This window comes from Heliangelus exortis, chromosome 2, assembly GCF_036169615.1.
Source record: "Heliangelus exortis chromosome 2, bHelExo1.hap1, whole genome shotgun sequence".
Lineage (NCBI taxonomy): Eukaryota > Metazoa > Chordata > Aves > Apodiformes > Trochilidae > Heliangelus > Heliangelus exortis.
In genome coordinates, this window is record NC_092423.1 from 25,207,758 (window position 1) to 25,227,997 (window position 20,240).

General features: G+C 39.5%; 1 protein-coding gene across 7 annotated transcripts in view; it reads left to right on the forward strand.

Moving 5' to 3' along the window:
• Positions 1–20,240, forward strand: part of DYNC1I1 (dynein cytoplasmic 1 intermediate chain 1) — a 184,435-nt gene that overhangs the window by 10,506 nt on the left and 153,689 nt on the right. For 2 of the 7 annotated variants that reach the window (XM_071735268.1, XM_071735271.1), the window contains exons 2-4: positions 2,123–2,240; positions 4,717–4,831; positions 7,430–7,520. In XM_071735268.1, the coding sequence (XP_071591369.1) occupies positions 2,133–2,240; positions 4,717–4,831; positions 7,430–7,520 (314 nt within the window). In that variant the 5' untranslated portion in view covers positions 2,123–2,132. Of the gene's footprint in view, positions 1–2,122; positions 2,241–4,716; positions 4,832–7,378; positions 7,521–20,240 lie in introns of all 7 variants that reach the window. The other 5 variants (XM_071735273.1, XM_071735270.1, XM_071735266.1 and 2 more) reach the window with 3 other exon arrangements.

The window sequence follows — 20,240 nt, forward strand, 5'->3', positions numbered from 1 at the left end:
CAGCCCTATCTGAGAGAGACCCACGAATCCTGAGGAAATTGGTAGGCAAAATACTATCTGCACTGCCATTAAAAAGCTTATCTTGTTTTCTGGGCATTTCTCATGCAAACAATAGCTCACTGACGTCAGCTGATCACACAGATTACTGTTGTTAAAGTACTACTGATTAGTTTTCTTGATATCATATGCAGTATTTCTGATTGTTTTTATTTCTCTTTCTCTAACTGAAAACAATGTTATCATGAGTAGGCCCAGAGCGATGGAGGAATAAAGAAATGATGTTCCTCCACATCAAGGCAGTGGTACAGTTTGCTGGCAGTTTAATGTCCTTCCTAGTTATACCATTTATTATTTAGTTATTAGTTGATGTGGATTGAACCAGGCATCCCTGGGCCTTGAATTACTGCAGGGTACCTCACCAGGATGGGCAGCTCTCCTGAAGAAAGTGCAGAATCTTACAGTGATTGCAGTTACAGTCTGATGGTGTGAGCCAGACTGGTGTAACTCCAGCTGGGAATTTGACTGGGAAGTGTTAGCATCCCTGGTGTGATCCACACACAGAGGCAGGTGTGCTGGCCCCTCTGGCATCCCTCATGCTGCTCTTATGCTGCCATGTCCATTGGACAGTTTTCTCTTATGGTTCCACATTTTATTCTTTCCGATCATTAAAGGAAAATTCTTGCAAAGGCAGCAAAGCATTTGGGGATGAGGTTGCATTTAGTGTGCAGATGACATTTTATTGACAATATCCTCCACATTATGGGCTAACTATGCTTTCAACATTTTGAGGAGGAAGCTGATGACAGCAGTGCAATTTATGATGGGTAAAAGTTTCATATAATTTTTAGCATATAGATTTAGTCTCCAGCTGCCCATCCAGGCAGTAAAATGGGTGGAGTTCTTGTTACTGTTAAGGGAGAGTTGCTGTTTAAATTTCCTGTGCATCAAATAAACAGTAGACTCCTTTGCATATACATGGCTGATCTGATTGATTCTGGGTTACACAGGTGGATGTGGTCAGTGATGTGTGAATTGGTAGGAGAGACACAGTTAACTCTTTTCATGAGTGTCTATATTAGTGAGGACTCTCTTTGAAGTAAGGTGATAATAAGAAAATGAGTATTGATACAGTTAGATGACAGCCCATAATGATGATGATGTCAGAAAATAAATAAATCATCTGTGACATGGTACAGATTTGTGCAACACTGGTGGGATTTAAAAACTGTATAAAAAAGATTAGTATCCTGTGTTCTTTAGAGATCTGTCTCTGTTTCTGTTTGATGTGACTTTATATCTCTTTATCCTTCATTTTCAAGACTCATATGAAAACAGCATATGTTGAGAGAGATTTGAAACACAGAGTGGCTTGACTGTCCTACAGAGACTTACGTTTAAACTAAATGACAGGGTGGTCTTTTAGTAGCTAAGAAGAAAAACTTCTGCCAAATTTGCTTGATTGGAGTTGAATCAGAAATATTATGCATGTCTCCTGCCTCTTGGAAAGATGGTCTGAACATGATACTGCCATGGAGCAATGTGTTGCTTCGTTGAAGAGGAACTTGGGTGTTCTGGGTTGCCTGATTTTGTGCCTTGTCTGCATGCAGGCTTTTGAGGGGAATGACCCAGCTTTCCCTGGGAATGGTGGGGGAGATTTCTGAGCAGAATAGCCCATAGCTTGGTGAGGGTGTCCCTGGTGTGGTGAGTCTGTGAAGGATGCTGAGATGGAGGCAGTGGTTTGTGTGGGGCTGTACCAGTGGGAGGGGATCCTGGGATGGCCCCCAAGGCAGCAGCTCAAAAGCTCTCATATTTCCAGTTTGTATGAATAAAATTGTTACTTGTCTAACGTGCCCAGGGCTGGCTGGGGCAGATGTAGTTCTTGTATTTAAAACTGAAATCCAGTTATGGATCTGGGACCTATAGTCTGGCAGGGCTGCTGAAAGAAGGACTGTGTAACAAATATCCTGCTCTCCAGTGTAGTCCAAGGGACAGTGTTTATACAGAAATATACTGGCAGCTATTTTACAAACGCTATTTTTTGTATAATTGAGTTGCTTTTTTCAATAAATAGGGAAAACTTTTAATTTTGTTTTCACCTTGGTTTTCATGATTTTGTTTCCAGCAGAGTCAAAATGTCAGACAAAAGTGATTTAAAAGCAGAACTTGAGCGCAAAAAGCAGCGTTTGGCTCAGATAAGAGAAGAAAAGAAACGGAAGGAGGAAGAAAGAAAGAAGAAAGAGGTAAATATGCAGAAGCACCCATGAGAAGGCTCATGCCTGCAGAAGGGTCTTGCTAATGTTTGACATCTTGGTACCTCAAGGTGTCCATCATGTGAACCCACATCAGTCTAACCTTAAAATCAAAATGCTTATTTGTAGTAAAAAAATTGGGATGAGGGAATTGCTTTTAAAACCAGTGCACTGTCAGATGACAACAATTTGGACATCATGATGTGTATGTGTGTGTAGAAAGAGAAATTGATTTGCCACAGTGCTTTTTCCTGGGCTCTCCTTCAATGGAAGGGAAAGGAGTGAAAGACAGAAGACAGAAAGGGGCTTGCATTTTTTTTCAAGCCATTACAATCTAAATATGTACTTTTGTGCTCTGAAGACTAGTTTGATTACTAACTGAGGTAACAGATTTACGATTATTATTCTCTAGTAAAGTAAAACATAATTGCAATTGCATTTTCATCTTCTGGCATGGGTGCACCTATCAGTTCTGTTAAAGTTTGATTGACATATTAGTTTATTTGTCCTTGACAATATGCATTAGGTTTTTCATTAAGGGATTTGTACTTCTTTTTATTCAGTCACTTAGTGCAATAGAGGTGAGAATTGACAGGGAGTGGATATTCATTTTCATGCAAAGTCAGGGAAGCATTAAGTGATTATGTTTCCTTTCCTTCAAATGTCAACACTTACCATAGTTTAAAGCACCTGTTATCCTTTACTAATAACTGGTTTCCTTTTAAACTGACACTTTAATATTGTACATGAATTTCATGGAATTACTGCGGAAATGTGATGTGATCCAAGAATTCATCATTCCTGTTTTGGCTGTCTTTTTAATCTTTTTCTCATTTGAGCCAGTTTTGTGCAGTTACCAGCAAACACACACACACACACCCAAACGAGGCTCCTGGAGTCACTAGGAGAGTCCTCTGTAAGCAGAACTTTAAAGGTTAACATTTTCAGTCTTCATTACTGGCCTGTTAATGAATAAGAGGGAAGGGAGCCAACTGAATGGCTGGAGGAAGCTATTAAGTCCTTTCCTTTGTCCCCTGCCTCTGTTTTTATGCCTGGTGAAGATCTTGTGGTAGCTGGAACTTTCCACTGGCCCCGATAGCCAGATTCAGCTCAGGACACCCATCTCTCCAGATTACTCTGCTGTGCCTGGCAGTGACACTGTAAATGAGGGGTACTGGTGCTTATCCATGTACACTGGTGCAGAAGGGTTGTCTACAACCCTGTGTCCTGTGATATACTTCAGGCTAGCTCATGGGAAGAGCTGAGCACAGGAATATGCATGAGCTTTATTGTTATCTGCAAAACATTGGTTTTTGCATCCTGGCTATATGCAAATGGGAGAACATGGGGATGCTTCTAAACTTCCAGGTTTTCTGTTGTGCTTGCACCAGCATCAACCCCAGGCTGAGGCACTTTGCACATCCCCTGTGTCCCACACTCTGGTTTAGGCAGGAAGGAAAACCTCATAGTGTGGAGCTTAAGTAGGCTCAGTCAATTTAGAAGCAACTTTAGGATCCAAAGTATAGAGGCAGATGCCACCAGACAGTCTCTATAAGAACTATGCTGGGATTTCTGTATTTAGGACATGATAAGGTGAAGGACATGGCCACTTGCATTTTGTTTTTCTTTCATTACTGGTTACTGCACAAAGTGGGACACAGGTTTGGTTCCCTCATCTGCTTGGGAGGAGGGCTGCAAGCCTATTTCTTTCGAGAGACTACTCTAACCACTGAGCTGGGCTATTGGTGTTTTCCTTCAGTGTTACTAAACCAGGGAACGATGGGCCAAATGTAAGGGATTCTGGCTAATTCAGATGTTGCTCCTCCTGTTTCAAGGTCCCAGTAGACCTGATGAGGAGGAGGCTTATGTGTGGAAACCCCACATAGGTGTAGATATAGATATCTAAGCAATGAGGGAGGGGGTCTTTCTGGACCTGTTAATGCCCATTGCTGTCAAAATCCTATTTTAGATATGTTAGTACTTTCCTTTGCTCCCGTTAGATGTTGATGTTTATGAGGAAGTATTTTAGTTACCATCAAGTGCTTGGGACCAAATGTAGGCCCTTAGGCTACATCACTAATATCCAGTAGAACTTTTTTTCTTGATCCTTGAATAGGTAGGAAGGGTCATTTTTATTCAGGGCAATGATACATGTTATTATCTGATTAGCTTTTGCGTTAGCTGAACAAGTTGCATTTGATGAGAGACAGACAGAAGATGTTAATCAGTGTACTATAAAAATCCTTGCACATGTATTTGCAAATCAATCTTCCTATGCATTCAGGGAAAAATAATGTTACTGATAAATAGAGTATAAATTATCTGAATTATAAATTATCTAAATATATCTAAGTGAACGTCAAAGTGTGCCTAAGCAGTGGTGCATATAAATATTTTCTACACACTTAATTGCTAGAGCTAATTATATGTGGATGGAACTTTTCTGTTTGGTTTTGGTTTAACCCAGGCTGATCTACAGCAGAAGAAGGAGCCAGCTCAGGAAGATTCTGACTTAGACCGCAAAAGAAGAGAGACAGAAGCTTTGTTACAGAGCATTGGTATATCCCCAGAACCACCTCTAGGTATTTAAGAGAAGAACTCTATGAAGCATTCAGCTCTGCCAAAATGAATGCATTCTTTCTATTAAAGCATGCTTGGCTTTTTGATTTTTGGCTGTATTAGTGAAGTGAACTCTTCTGTTTGGGTGCCTGCCATACCATTCACATGTACCAGCTCATGGCTTTTTTGAGTACTTGTCATTGCCCAAAACATCTGTTTCATTTCTTCAGGAAGTTTTTGTGAATGTAATGCAAGTTGGTTTTGCATACAGTGATTTCTTTTCTGATGGACTGTTTTATCTTTTCTCATATCTATCCAAGAACCTACAAAATAATATTATAAATTCTGTACTTCATTAGTCCCGAGTTTTGTTTCAAAGTTCATCTTTCTCTCAGGAAGGAGGAGCATAGCCATGTGGGAACTCTCACTTATTTTCTTTTAAAATAAAGTAAAACTGGAGAAAGGAAATAAAAAGACAAGACACAAGGAGCAAAAAGCTTATCACCAAATCATTGTTGTAAATTCTAGATCTGGTTTCATGTGCTTGCCCTCTGTTTTGTTTTTTATATTTTGATTCTAGAATCTGGTATCCCCAGTTTAAAAATATATATGGAAAAGTTTATAGAATCCAAATATTGGTTACCTTATTAAGTTATGTCTCACTGGTTGGCCCTTAAGTGAGGAATTCCCTTTCCTTTTCTTCCCTTCTCTTATATATACAAGTAGATTGTGAGATTCTAAATAGGGATTTAAATTCATAACTTACATCAACCAACATTTATTAAGAAAAGTTAGTATTTTTATAAGTTGTGATATAGTAACTGAAGCTTTTAAGCACCACTTCTCAAAAGAATTCTCTGACAAGGAACAGTTAAGTTATTTTTGTGTATAATAAAATATGTGAGGAATAATTCTTTTTACGATGATGCTGGTGAAGCACTGGCACAGGTTGCCCTAAGAGGTGGTAGAAGCCCGATCCCTGTGAATGTTCAGGGTCAGGTTGGATGGGGCTCTGAGCAAGCTGATCTAACTGAAGCTGTCCCTGCTTACTGCAGGACAGCTGGACTAGATGACCTTTAAATATTCCTTCCAACCCAACCTGTTCTATGACTCCATGGTTTGTAAATAATATCATTATATTATAAAATCAGATACAATTTTGATGTTCTAGAATTTTAAATACTCATTTTTATCTAAAATTAAGATATATTTCCTTATCATATTAACTAAACATATATATTCACATTGCAAATTTTAAATTCCTATCTATTCTTGTAGCTAAACAATAGTAATTTGTACTCTTTCATTCCCTGTATGTGCACTCACAATCAATAAATAAAGGAGGCTTTAATTCTGCCTTCACATAGGGATATGATACCCGGATTCAACTGGGAATTTGGAATACATAAAGATCCACAACACACCCGTAACCTGCCAAAGGGCTGTGGTGAAAATGACTTCACTTTTCATGCTGCAGTTACTTCTGTGGCAGTCTCTAGTGAGAATCTGTATTAAATGTTTGACCACATGGAAAATCCAAATCTCTTGTACTGGTCTGTCATTATGCATTATAGACCATAACAAAATAATTTAAAGTTTTACTACATTAAACTTATAAAAGGAAATACCAAGTAAGAAATTTTGCTCTTGCATTAAACACCTTTTTGTGTTTTATTCAATGTGGCTGCTTTGAGGAACACTTGCATTAAATCTTGACTGGAGCCATCTCTGCACTTGAAATATTTTTGAGAAACCATTTAAAAAGAAATCAGGATATATTTACTTTTTAATTTTTATTATATCTTCTTGCTGAAGAGCTTTAACTCAGGCTGATCTTGAGCTGTGAATTTCCTTTCTTTTTTCAGGAAACAAATCTGCCTTTGCATGAAACATGCTTCAAAAGAGAAATTAATTTCTAGAACTCGAGCAAATAGCATCTAACCCAAGGGAATATTTTCCTTGAGTGTTGAAATCATGTCCCACCCAAAATGGAAACTTCATATGACCTGAATTACTTAAGAAAACGTGACCACTGAGCAAACTAATATGTATTCTCACTGTCTTTGGGAAATGATTTTAACTTAGCTGGATTTCTTTATTTAGCTTTTATTTTTTTGTCCAAGGCTGTCACACTGCAGCCTTAGACCATATTAGTGGACACTGGCTTTTGATTTAAATCCAAAATTTAAAAAACATGCTTGTTCTATTGCTGATTTGACTTTAGCAGAAGAGTTCACTTAGTTTTTTGACAAGACAAGCCCTTGATATCTCTTCATACTTTTAAAATCTTTTGCAAGTCAACTTTAAAGTATACCCAAGAAAACAAGTGCTGTTTCATTTCCACAGCTACCTTCTCCACTGATTAGCTGTAGATTCCCATTGGGCTTTCAGTCCTGTCTAAATTCATGTCAGTTTTAACACTTCCACAAGACTTAAAATTCACTTGACTCTCTTCCTTTTCTTTTTCTTTCCTTCCTTATTTGCTTTCACCATTTCAAACTCTCCTACTCATTCATCCACTATCGTTTTGGTCCATTGGTTTTGATTTGTCTGACACTGCTCTTCATCAGTGCAGTCGCTGCATGTGTTAACATGGGATACCTGTTATTTTCATTATTTAGTCCCAACCCCTATGTCTCCCTCTTCGAAATCAGTGAGCACACCCAGTGATGCAGGCAGCCAGGACTCGGGAGATCTGGGACCCATAGGAAGGTAAGACACACAGTCAATAGCCTTGAGTAAATATTTTGGGGTTTTTTTTACTTTGCTCTTACTTTCCCATTTTTACCTTTGCTTCTGTAACTGGGAATGTGCTGTATCTAATGTGTACTTTTGATTCTGCATTTTCCACTGTGTCTTACCACCCAGTAAGGCTGGTCTTGGAGGTAAATAAATGCATGCAGCAAACAGATCTTAAGCTACGAGCCCCATACACCATACTGGACGGAAGAGTTGAACTTACACTTCTAAACTGGTCCACAGAAAGTCCTTAATATATAGTTTATATAACTGGATAATAAGTTATAATATATAATTTATATAACTGGATATATTCTAAAAGCAGAGGGAAATGCTCAGTGGTAGAACCTGCTACTCGTGGGGGTTACCTTTTTTCACATAACCAGTCCTCCTTGGAGTCCTCCCAGTCATAAGGCCGGGCTGCCATGGGTTCTTGTGTGTCTGCTTACCACAGTGTGTGCCTTGGACAGTGGCAGGGAAAAGCTTGTAGAGAAATAGACTGAAATACTCCAGGATCCACTGGCAATTCTGCCTTAATCAGAGCTTTGGGCAGAATAGGAGGGAAGCAGCTCTTTTCCTGTTGGAAAAGTGTGGTGAGGTGTGTGTAAGGGATGGGTGTAAGAGCAACCTTCTTATCTTTGTTAGTACAGCTGAAATGGGAAATGAAGTGGCAATACCAAAATAATTCCTGCTCTGAAATAGAAAAGGAAGAAGGAGGATGCTGGCAAAGTAGCATATGTTCAAGTTAGGAGGTGTCCAAGCAACTACACTGTGTATTTTGAGAAATGTGAAATGTGGGTTGTAGTAGCTCTCTTCTTCTCACAGTGATTCAACATAAAGCTGAGCTTCTGGCTTATCCAAATCCTTGAGCCAAGACTCTGCTAATGGCTTGAAAACACAGTGGTTTCTCTCTGCAGTTAACAGTTGTCAGGAGCAGACACCATGCCTCTGCAGACATCAACACCAGTGTCACCAGATTTCATACCACACCAGTCTTCTGCTTAGAAATGTCACACTTCTGTAAGCTGAACTTAAACTGTGTCCCTCTTCAGCCTGCTGCAGACGTTGCCCATTGTGGTGTGCAGGTTGCACAGATTGTTGAAATCTGCTCAGCCCTTTTCCCACATCTACCTGCTAGAAGCAATGGAAGTTGTTTGGTAGAAATGACCTAACCTGTAAGATATGTCAGTTCAAAACACAGAAAATAGTGTAATGCTACATTCATAAGTAAGTGCAATAGATTTTAGCAAATCAAAGTAGTTTGAGCAGAAAAAAATTGGTTTTAAGCAAAGCACAGTCTGCTGTTCAAGACAAAGTTATTTCCCACAATCCTGCACATAACTGTGACAATATGAATTGGAGAGATCTAAATTCCTGGTTTTCTTCTGAACCTTAGTGTGTGAATTTTTTTGATGTTAAGATTGTGAAATGACCTTGGAAGAATTTATTTACCTCTGACCTATACTAGTACTTCAAATCCCTTCAGCAGCAACAGATGAAAGCAAGTTACCACGTACCCTAAGGGAGGAGGACGGACTTTGTCCTCCCCCCCAAAGCTCATGACACTGCTTTGTGGGCTTTCATTTTGGATTCATTTTCTGGCTTGTGGCCATATTAGAAATTCAGTGGGCATCCCAAGACCTGGTTTATAGTCCACCAGTTTGCTTGCCATCCTCTCTGGTGTTGAAGGGGCTGTATTTTGTCCTGGGAAGGCCACTTGCAGGTGCTTGCCTGGAGTGGCTGGTTTCTGGTAATTCACATTTCACGATGAATTTGTCCAGGCCTCAGGGAATATCTGTGGCCTGTGGATACTACTGGGTGGCAATTGGTTTCTCATTGGGTGCAGGTAGATGTGCTCAGGGTGTGTATGTGTGGACGAGTACACTCAAGCATGTATGTGCTATGGAGAAGTCAAACCTGGAAAGCAAAATGTTGGTGGATCTCTCATCATAGCAAGTAAAAAGCATGAAATCACTTTTGCTGTATTCTCTCTAAGAAATGTCAAGACCATATATCTGACTTATTTTGAGTGCTGCATATATTAATTGCTGTTTATTTGTATAAGCCAGGTTACTCTACTTCATTTTAATGTATCACTCTGTTTTACTCTCTGTGATGGAGGGCACTTTTGCTGGATCCCCTCTCATAATGTCTTCCCCTTTCCTCCGTTCTGCTGCAAATTTGCTGTAGAACACTAGGCTGAGCACAGGCATTAGATGAGAGCAGATTAGTTCCAAAGCTGCTAATGCCCCAGTCTTGGCAATCAGGGTCTCTCTTTTTTGCTGCTAACAGCAGCAGAGATAACGAGCTCACCCAGGCTGGCAGAAATCCTGCATGCAGCCTGATTATTGGCTGCTGAAGTGTTCTCCAGAGAAAGATATGGGTATTAAAAACTAAATAAATCAAATAAAAGCTGTGAAGTTATAGATTTTGGTTCACTATAGTACAGTGGGCCTACTGAAAACTTTGAAAAAAGCAAGAGACCATCACATGTTCCCATTTGAGGAGCAGTTTCTGGTGCAGAATAAGGTTGGGTTCATAATTCTGTGAGTTGCTGACATTTCTGATAGTTGTCACACTTAATCAATTGGTCACATCATCATCAAGTGTATCTGAGGTATGTTTTTATTGGCAGGCACCTGTATTTTCTTAGAGAATGGTAAACACAGTTCAGCCAGAAATCCAGGTTTCTGACATCCACTTTTCAGGAAGGACAATTGATAAACCAGAGAGTCTTAACAATGTTGAGTTGTTATCCTGGAACCACAGACCTCAGTCAGTCTTACCTTGCAAGATGAAGACAAACTGGTAACAGTCTCTAGATGTAATAGTTATATGGGGAACAAAAGGACTCCAGCAGGAAAATGGTAAGGGCAGCAGATTGTTTGGCATTGAAGCTGGACAAATATAAAACCAGAAAACCTGTGTAAAATTTTAATGGAGATGCAGATTGATCAATGAAGCAATTTACCTGAAGACTCCATTAGATCTTCTGTCACATTGCTCATTCAGGATAATGTGCCTGCCCAATGGGCAGAGGATTAGTCAAACAATAATTCATTAGGAAACTTCACACAGCTTTTTTGTTGCATGGGAAGAAAAGCTGCATGGTCAGAAGGGTCCCTTTGGACCACTGTCCATTATCTCATTCACAACTGCTAGAGCAACTCTGTCTTTTCTTCTGCCATTAAGCTTATTAGGTATGGAGCAAACCTGTAATATTGTCATAGCCTTTTCACTAGGGATAACACTGCTTCAGAAGCATTTTATCTTCCACCAGAGCAGTAACTGGAAGAACTGAGCAGATGTTAGATGAATAACAGCGCTAGAAACTACTGAGAGTTTTGCTCTCAGTGGGATAGGCGAGCCAACTTCTTTTTTTTCTTTTATCCTTTTTTTTTTTTTTTTTTTCCCTTTTTGTGGTCTTGGTGATCAGTTCTGAGTAGGCAGAGGCATGTTATGCTTTTGGAAAATCTTACCATAACTGCGAGGTTAAGAAATAGGTTTGGTGTGTGGTGCTGTTATTTATCAGACTGCTCTGAACAATCCTTTGGAACACTAATTGCACAGTGAGCACCCTGCCAGTCTCTACATTGCTTTGCACATCCCACTTCACTTTTCTGATGGCTGTGTTGCTTATGCTACAGAACAGAAACATTACATCACAACCTGAAGGACACCTATTCTGGATAGATGGGTTATTATTTCACCAGGCTTTCTGTTGTGGTGCATTCAGACATGACTCATTTTCCACAAGACAATGTTACAGGATCCCATGAAGATTCTAGAGTATGCTTGGCTCTTTCAGGATAAGTATTTTGGTTTTTTGAGTATTTTGTAAGCATTTTGTTGATGCCCAGTGTCCCATTGTTGATGGTTAGATTATACAGACATGCACACCTGAAATGTAGATTTCAGCTAACTGGATTTCAGTAAACGTGAAAAAAAAAAAGGGGGGGCTGAGGTAACAACTTTTACCAAGAGCTGCTTGGCAACATAAATTTGCCTCTTCAGGGCCATTAATATGGAGCTTCTTTGTGATAACTGTTTCCATCTCAGCTCTCCTTTGAAGATACTCCAAACCTTTGCTACCTTAATGTGCCAGAGAGTTTCTAGCTGTTTTAGCACAACTGCCATGAAACAGGGCCCATGGGGAAGCATTTTTTACTACTCAGCATACCTTAGACATTCATGAATCTCATCTTCTCAGCATTCAGAGCCATGAACTGCATGTTTGTGTCACCCGGGAGAGTACACAGGGACAGACCTTGCACAGTGCTCCAGAGCCAGGCAGTGCAATACCAGGTCTTGTGGGCTGAGCCAGCTCTCTGGAAGAGCCCCAGTCTTCTGTCACAGGTCAAGCCAGAGCAATAAGGTCAGTCTATGCTTTGCATGTCAGCTCAGCATAAGACAGCAGAAATGTATCTGTGCTGGAAGGATGTTCCTGTGTGACCGGGCAGCTTTCACGTGCTAAGATCCTGCATGAGTGTGTGTTCTGTTCTTGTGTTATCTGCAGGGTGTCAGTGCTGCACGCTTAAAAGAGCTGCATTTGTTGTCCAAGGTGTGATTTATCCATGTGGTCCATTTCCCCCCTGTATTCTTCAGTGCTTCTGTATGTTCCCAGCTAGCTTCACAACCCTACATTGCTCTGTGTGATCAGTAGCATCCCATTTACTGTTGAGCTGGGCTGTGTGTGTGTGTGTGCATGCAGTGAAGTGCCATGCATGGGGCACTTCCCTGTGTGCATTTTGTATGGGAACATGAGAATCTCATTAGGCTGCATATAAGGTTTCCCACCTTCCATCTGCTCAGTAAAGTGCACCAGGCTCAGCTGCCATGGATGTGTAAAGGTTAATGGTTGCCATTCTTCCTGCAACAGCTTCATCTGTGATCTTTTGCTTTCTCACTTGCATATTTTCGATATATTTAATTACCTGATAGTTTTATGGACACCCTGTAAAGACAAAGATGATAGGAAGCATTCCTCATCTTCTGGTAGCTTATTTCAGAGAATGGTTACTTCAGAGTGGTGTTTTATCTGCTGCAGAACAACTCAAGGTTGATTATTTTGCACTAATTCTCTCAAAATCCATTGGTTTTGGTGGGTTTGTGTGGCTGCAGATACTCCTTTTATAATTACTGTTCTTAACTTGCATTAGAGCACTACCTATATTTAACTTAAATGATTCTTCTCTGAATTATGTTGTTATTCCACTGATACTGCATGGTTTGAAATGTGTTTGATGCACTGAAATTTGTTAGCTTCCTTCAGTGTGTGAAGTTTACTTGCAATAAAGCAGGGCTAATCCGTATTTAGATGAAGCTGTAAATATTTAATGAAAATTCCAGTGAGAATGAGTTTGAGCATAGCATTAGATAACATAGAAAAGAAAAAGAAAGGGAAATCAGATTTCTCAGAGAGGTTTTGTAGCAGTAATATGCTGTTAGACCACTGTGGAATCCTGATTGCCTCATCACTATATATATATATATATATATATATCATCACTATAGTGTTTTATTTCTAGATAACATATGGTACATGAGCAATCCTAGAAATAGAACAGCTGTCTGTAATGCTGGAGGACTTTTCTCTGTGGAGCAGAATCACCTTTGGCTTTGGCTGTTGGCATAATTTTTTGTCCACTGTGTCAGTTCATCTTGCAGTTACTGTGACCTCTGAATGTGCTCCCAGTTGTATTCCAGATGACACAGTAGCATCTGTCACATTAGATTGGATGTCCTTAGTGGTAGAGAGTCAAGAGTGTGTCTTCTCTCTCATTTTCTTTTGAGGCTTGCTGACAGCATTAGTCTGCACTCATGTATGTTTTCATCAGAGGTGATTCTGAGTTGCTTCCATCTACTTTGAGTCAATTATAAAAAAGAATATATTAAGTATAAAAAGAAATAAATTTGAGTAAGTTTTCTTTCACTATGTTGATGTCCACCCTCAGTTTATATTGTCCTGGTGCAAGGCGAAACAGAGGTAATTCTAGTCCTTTTTCTCTGCAGCATATTATTATTTTTATATAATTATTAGGTGGTATTCTTTATAATGCAATACTTCAATACACATGAGATTTGTGTTAATCCTGCATTCCTTCCTATCTGATTCTCAGACACAAGCATTTCTTGTTCCTCAGATCCACAATCAAAAGGAAAGAGGCAGCTTTGGAGCTTCTGTGCCCTGAGTAGGTCAGAGCAGGTCATTACTGTATTTACTCTCTTACAGTTTTGTATTTAATCCTGCTCACTGTCAGTCACATCAAAAGAAAAAAAGGCATCTCTAGTTACAAAGCATGTTCTTACCACATAATATTAAAATTCAGTAGTATTGCTGATCTCTCATGAATGTATCTAAATGTCACTGAAGTCTTTAGATTCTGTGCTTCTTAGGCTTTTTGCCTCAAAATCAGACTTGCAACTCAGCTTTTATTTTCACTGTTTTATTTTTTTACCTAGTACAGCAGTATAACACATTGAGAGGCTGTAGAAAGGGTATTGGAATGCCATTTTCACTTTTAAATGTCTGCTTTACTGTTTTATTAGGCAGAGAAGGCAAAGGAAGGTGTATCCTGGTCTCTGTTTCATTTATATGAGGTGGCTGGATTATTGTAATAGATAATCTTTTACAGTCCATGAAGCAGATTTCCTATCTCCTTAGCTACAGAAAATATCTCTTGTAGGCATTCACAAAACCATGTTTCTGTAAAATCTGCTCAAGCCACTGCCAACACAACCTTATTGCCTAGGGTTTAGCTAATTTATCATTAACTAAATGCATTTGACAGGTTCTGTGCAACGATGCTGTTTCATCACTGCCACCCTGCTTTGCATTTCATGGTGTTACTGTGTTCACAAATTATAGGGATCCTTCTTCAAATGCAACCAGGACAAGAGGTGGTGTATTGCCTAAGGAGCAGCAGCCATAACTGTTACTAGTAGCAGATTAGGTTTTTTTATGGTGTTTTTTAAAGATGAGTTTATATGTACAAAATGGCTTTTAAATGGCTGGCTTAGTGGCATATGTATTTTATAAATGGGATGAGCCAAAGGGAAGCACAGAAAAATGTGAAGACTAAAGGAGCTACAGGAAAGACTGAGGGAAAATAATTACTTACTTTATGGGTGAACTTCACTTGAATGGTGTTTTATTCAGAAAAGGGGGGATTCTAACCCTAAGGACCATTATGTGCTATATGAGTTTTTGTCAGTGGGGAGTCAAGAGATGTGTCTGCTTGGTGGCTAGAGGCAGACAAGTAGCTGGTGGGTTGCTGGTGTTGCCACTCAGGTGGGCGTGGGTTTGATAAGGCAGAAATGCACGCCTCAGCTGGTAATATTTTTCTCATATAATTTACCATGACATCATCATCAGGATCTCTTTGCCAGTGTTTTATCTTACAGTTTCCAACAGTGTTAAAGGTCAAATTGTGCCTTAATCCTTCTTGACCTGAATCGTGCTGGCATCTCTGAAGGAAGGAGTAACAGTGCTGGCTTCCTCCCCTTGCCTGGGGGGACCCTGGCTGCCTCAGCTATTTTTGCTCTAGGAACTATCCTGTTTTTTAAAGTGGTGCTACAAATCTCTCTCTTAACACTTCCCACTCTCAGCCCATTTGCAGGACAGTAGCAAGGTTGGGAGGTCATCCTTCCAGGGAGCCTGGGATGCTTATTGTGAGCAGCTGTGCTGAGCTGCTGGCACATCTCCTGGCTTGTCCTTCCTCTGTTTCTGTGCAAGGCTGGAGGCAGGCAGGTTTCTGCCAGTCTTATCCCTCCTTTTGTGCCTGCACAAGAAGGGCCACAATCCTTCTGCTTTATATTCAGTGTATATTTATTTAGCCCTGGATATTAGAAGCCTTTCCCTGCCATTTTTTAATTTTTTTTTTTTTTTTTTTTAGCCTATACACATAAACAGACACCTTAGGGACTGATATTTGGCAGTTACTTTCAAGTGTCTTTATACATGACCTAGAAAGTAGGGAGTGTTTTTGAGCCTGTGCCAGTTACAAAGTCAGAGTGGTCCATATTAATTAGAATCATCTGCAATCCTTTTAGTATGTGAGCCTGTGGCATCATTAAGAATTTTCATGCTTTCATTCCTCAAGGATGGATAGAGTTCAGTCCTCCAGATCTTTGATTATTTTTCTCATTAGCAAGCATCTCCATGCTACAAATTAAAGGAGAAGGAAAGATTGCCATTCCCAGGGTGCATCATAAAATGCCTTGGAAACCTGAGCCTCAGCTGCATCCAGAAGAAAATATTCATTTATAAAGCCCCATTTAACCATTTAGGTTATCACCCCAGCTGTAGTTACTTCTCTGTAGTTATTTCCAGGCATATCATGAATATATTTAGTCAGACAATCAGATGATTTTGATGGCTAAAACACTAATCCTCTTAAAACAAAACAACTTAACTTGCTAAGGCCAGCTTGGCTTAAACAGTTCTCTTACACAGAATTTCATCTTGATTTAATTAAATTGTATGTGATCACCTTCTATGTTGAACTGTTTCATGTAGTTAAACTGGTACAGTTTGTGCATGTAGATGCTTTCTCTTTCACTAGCCTACAGAAAAGCCCTTAAAAAAATCCTCATTCACAATTTAATGTTTAATTTGAAAAAATAAAAAGAGGCTCTGAATAGCTATTTCAGTAATGGTAATTTTTTAGGAATTTTCTTCAAGTCAATAAAATTGGACTTGCTGCCAAGGAAAAAATCTTGGTGAATCTCCAGCTCTTTTTTTTTTTTTTTTTTTTCCTAAGGAGTTTTGCAACAGTCTAACATAAGTGAAACATTTTGGTTTTCTGTTTAAACAGATTTTGATACAGAAAATTTTAGTTGTACTTATTTGCTTTAATAATTCAAAATTAGAATACACTTTTTGAGTTGGTCTATTAAAATTGGGTCATGAAAACTTTTGACATTCCTTTCAACCTTGTTGTAGCAAAAATCTCATCTCCTTCTGGAACAATTTTGCTTTTTCTGCTCATTCGCATAGATATGTGTGTTAGCACAAAATAATATACATATTGTATATAGGTATCAAGGAAGGATATCACCAACTCTTCTTCCAGCAAGTAGCTGCTGGATTTTAGCACTTAAGAAACAGTGAAAATTTGCTGAAATCTTCACCTTCTTCTTCAGCTGAGTGATACTAGAACTAAAAATTCTCTGTGCCAGCCTTCCTTTTACCTCTTTGACTCCTCTGAAAGGCTATGAATTATCCTTCCTACTTTTGACCAATAAATGTAACTTTGCCTTTTATATGACTCTATCCAAAGGCCCTTGAAGTTAATGAGAAAAGTTCACTTATGTGCATGTCATGGACTCTGGATGTATCTGGGGATGCTGTCCTAATGTGAGTACTGCAGTTCCTTTAGAGCACCTGCAGGACATGTAACATGAAAAACCTTTCCCACCAGATTCTTTCTTTGTATTTGTGATCATCTGAGGTGTGTTTTGTCATGTGGACTGACTTACACTTGTCATAAAACCCACCAAGATTAAACTATTATTTTAAAAAATAATTTTCAGGGTTTGCTACAAGAACAAAACAACTTGTGCCTTCCCCCTCCTGAATGTTTTTTTTACTAATGCACTTACAAAATGAACATTCACACCATCCTCTGCTTACAGTAAATCTGTGTCAGTCCAAAGGCTCAGCAGAAGCTTCTGACCATTTGACCTTCTGTCCTCACAGGTCCAGCCTGCTACCACAGTGACATTCCTGGTAAAATACTGTAAATTTGCAGACTTAGATTTCTGTAGCTATAGCATATAAATTGTGAGGGTGACAAGGTTCATTATGTTGACAGGAGGCTATTTTCTGTAGTGTAGGCCTGAATCAAAAACCAGGCTTTTAATATACCAAATAAGTTTTGCAGATTGGGTGAGTTTAACTGCTGATTTAGTTAGCAGAATTCTGTGAAATGGGAATCAACAAGATCCTGTGATATGTCCTTACAGTTAAAGGCACGATAGAGTTTTTTGTTCTGATTTAGAAGTCGAGTGGATTTTGAAAAATATTAGATACATATATCAGCATAGCCTTGATTTTAAAATAATTTTTAATTATTTGAAATATACGTGTGTTTTAACTATTACTTGTCCGTGATGTTTTGTAAAAATACCTTTAAAAAAATAAAGAAGAGAATTTTAAAATCATGCCCTTCTGAGGAGGGCTGTTATGGTTGCCAAGCATCTGAAAGGTAGTGCTTTGGTCCCAGGGAGGTTATAGCTGCTCTTTTTATTGGGGAAGGCTGGGAGTCAGGGGTGTCAGCCTGCTTGGAAGTGTAAATGCAAACACAAAGCAGCGGTGCCAAACTCCTTTCTTGCTGAATGTATGATGGAATTTCATATTCTGATCTGCAGCCCAGCTCCAAGCAGAAAAAGCCCTGGTGAAATCAGAGCACATTGCTCTACAAGCACAAGCGAGCATCTTGTTGAGAGACACAAATCCTCCCTGACTGCTGATAGCCATCTTGCTCATCATGTGCTTCAGAAAGCAAGTAGCACAAGGAAGGTACTTTCCTTCTGCCAATCCTTTCAGAGTGGAACAGATCTGCAAAACAGAGCACAGATGGCAGCAGAATAGTGGCTTAAAAGCAATGCATCAATTGAGGCAAGTGGGGCCTTTCCAACTCTGAGTAGTAGCTTTTAATCTTTTTCTTGATGTATTTTGTTTTGGAGAGACACTTTAAATGTATGACAAATATCAGAAAGTGAAAATTATAGTGGGGAAAATTAAGATTTTAAAACTCTAGAATGAAAGTAATAAAAAGAAACAGCTTATCTATACACATACATATTTTTAAACATCTGCAGTAATTTCTCACCGGCAGCTTCCTAGCTCAGATTTTCTAATTAATCAACAGTAAAGTAGGAGCTTTGGGGAAACCGGCACAACAAAGTAGTGTAGAACTCTTGAAAAATTTATAGCAAAGTAATTATGCAGCCTTAAATTCATTCTGGCAATATTCAGACCTTAAAGAAGCAAATAAAAAAAAGTCTAGGTACACGATATGAAATATATTGAACTTGCAAAAAATCCTCGATTTTGATTTGTGGACTATTTGGTATTATATTGAAAGAAGGCATTTCCACACATGTTGAGCATTGTATTGTATTTAAAATGGGTCTTATATCTCACAGTTGTTGCATCTAGTATTTTTTAAAGCATATGAGTTGTGTGGAGCCTGTTTTCCATGTGCAGGTGCACAGTTCTTAACATAAGCAATTCTGAATTTTTTTAATTATTATCCAGGCCTGCATTTTCAGCATGGAGTTCCTTTTTGCATCAGAATGAGGGATCCTGTTTTTCTTTAGCAATTTTGGGCTTTTTTGTTCACTCTTTTTTCCTAATTCACTTCTCATGCTAGTTGCTTTTGAAGTTAAAATAAAAAAAAAACCCAAGAAGCTGACTGAACCTTTCAGGTTCTCAAGTAGCTCTCCCATCAGTGCAGATATAGCCCCTTGGCTCTTCAGTGGGTGCCAGCAGGGAGGTGAAAAGGAGAGCACAGAATCACACAACCAAGCATGGCTGAGGGTGGAAGTCATCTCTGGAGTCACACCCCCACCCTGTTTAGAGCAGGTTTGTCACTCTGTGTCCAGTTGGGTTTTGAGTCTCTGAAAGGATGGAGACTCCAAAGGATGGAGACTACAAAAATAAGGATGGAGACTCCCCTGGCCAACCTGTTGAAGTGTTTGACTACCTTCACAGTAAAAAAGTTTTTTCTTACGTTCAGGTGGAATTTCCTTTTCTGAGTTTGTATCCACTGCCTGTTATCCTCTCACTGTGCACCACCAAGAAGGGTTCAGCTCCATCTTCTTTATTTACCCTCCCAAGTCATCCAGCCAACTTACTTGGGCAATCCCCCCAGATTCTTTGTAGACAACTCCTCTAAAACCTCCTCACAGTTGGAGTCTAAGTTGGGTGGTCTGAACTGATATGCATGGACCCATCTCCTGTCTTTCTGTTTGGATTCAGAGAGCCTGTGATGACGTTTCATTAATGGAGCACTTCATTTAGGTGCCTGAAGAGAGTGTAAGTACCCACTGTAATGCCAAAACCCCCCAATAAGCCAGGTGGGGAAAATGAGATAGTCACATTCATATCATTTTAGAAACATTACTCTGGTACGCAAAGGCCCTGTGAGATTTCAGATGCTTTGGGTGATTCCATATGCTATGGGTGAGTCTATCCTTGTTTCTAGGCTCTCAGTAGCAGATGTTGCTCTGGTTAATGAGACTGGCATCTGATCTCTGGAAACCTCAGTGCACCTTAATCTAAGGAGTCATGGCACAGTCCTTCAGTGTATTTTAGGGTAAGAAGGACATTGCTATTTCCCATACAAAGGGTCATTTTAGGACATTGCTGTTGCTGCAAAGGAAGCTGCAGGGTTTGGGACCTGTCAGGGCTCATGGTGTTTCATTAGGGACACATATGGATATCTCAGTTCAGCAGATACCTCAGGACTCAGTACGCTACCAGTGTGGGTTTCTCCTGATCTGGAAAGCACACCACCTCTTGGTGACAGGAGATGTCAGAATATGCTGCTTGCTTTCCTCCAGGTCTGCTTGAAAGTGTGATTTGCAACACTGAAAAGAGATTTCTACCCTGCTAGAGGCCCCGTGGGGTTGCAGGGTTTGTTGTTATTTCTGTGAGCAGCCTTTTTCAAAAGCATGGATTTTCAG